Below are 794 nucleotides of genomic sequence, written 5' to 3'. Positions count from 1 at the left end.
AATCATCATCATCATCAGTCCCAGCAGCAGGAGCAGCAGTCCTCCTGACCCCCCTGAAGACCTCCTTCCTGTGTAGAACCTGCTCAGCATGATGATGATGATGATTAACTGTCTCCAAACATCATCTTCATCATCTGAAGCTCATCATCATCTTCCTCTTTCTGTCTTCCTCTGAAGGTTCTGCTGCTCTTCCTCCTCAGTGGAGACTGTTGGCCCAGTTAAATCCTCCTCTCTGACTCCTCCCCTTGCTCCTCCTGGACTCCTCCTCTCTGACTCCTCCCCTTGCTCCTCCTGGACTCCTCCTCTCTGACTCCTCCCCTTGCTCCTCCTGGACTCCTCCTCTCTGACTCCTCCCCTTGCTCCTCCTGGACTCCTCCTCTCTGACTTCTCTTTCAAAAGCCTAACAAACACAATATTTATACATTCCATACCAGTCCTTCTGTGTCTCTTTCCTGTCCCCTAAACCCAGCTGGAACTGAGCCTGGTTCTGGTTCTGGTTCCACTGGAGGTTTCCTCCTGTTAAAAGATAATTTTTCCTTTCTACTGTCACCAATGTGCTGCTCAGGATGGAGACGTGATGAAGTGATTGAACGTTGACCTTTGACCATGAACCCCTGACTTGTGACTATGAACCCCTGACTTGTGACTATGAACCCCTGACTTCTGACCCTGAACCCATGACTTGTGAATATGAACCCCTGACTTGTGACTATGAACCCCTGACTTGTGACCCTGAACCATGACTTGTGACCATGAACCACTGACTTGTGACTATGAACCCCTGACTTGTGACC

At 49.6% G+C, this 794-nt stretch overlaps 2 protein-coding genes across 3 annotated transcripts in view; both read right to left on the bottom strand.

Moving 5' to 3' along the window:
- The window catches only part of LOC106511734 (erythroferrone), a gene marked incomplete at its 3' end in the record, with an annotated part of 3562 nt that extends 2883 nt beyond the window's left edge, over positions 1-679 (bottom strand). Inside the window, 1 exon segment of the mRNA XM_014000477.1 lies at positions 662-679. Within this exon segment, the coding sequence (XP_013855931.1) occupies positions 662-679 (18 nt within the window).
- LOC106511736 (uncharacterized) overlaps positions 510-794 on the bottom strand; it is a 3891-nt gene continuing 3606 nt past the window's right edge. The window contains exon 2 of one of the 2 annotated variants that reach the window (XM_014000479.1): positions 510-778. In XM_014000479.1, coding sequence (XP_013855933.1) covers positions 710-778 — 69 coding nt within the window. In that variant the 3' untranslated portion in view covers positions 510-709. Of the gene's footprint in view, positions 782-794 lie in introns of both variants that reach the window. The other variant, XM_014000478.1, reaches the window with a different exon arrangement.

The sequence above is a fragment of the Austrofundulus limnaeus genome, unplaced genomic scaffold, assembly GCF_001266775.1.
Source record: "Austrofundulus limnaeus strain Quisiro unplaced genomic scaffold, Austrofundulus_limnaeus-1.0 Scaffold3145, whole genome shotgun sequence".
NCBI lineage: Eukaryota > Metazoa > Chordata > Actinopteri > Cyprinodontiformes > Rivulidae > Austrofundulus > Austrofundulus limnaeus.
The sequence above is the reverse complement of the archived record's forward strand: the minus strand, read 5'-3'. Positions and strand labels throughout refer to the sequence as shown.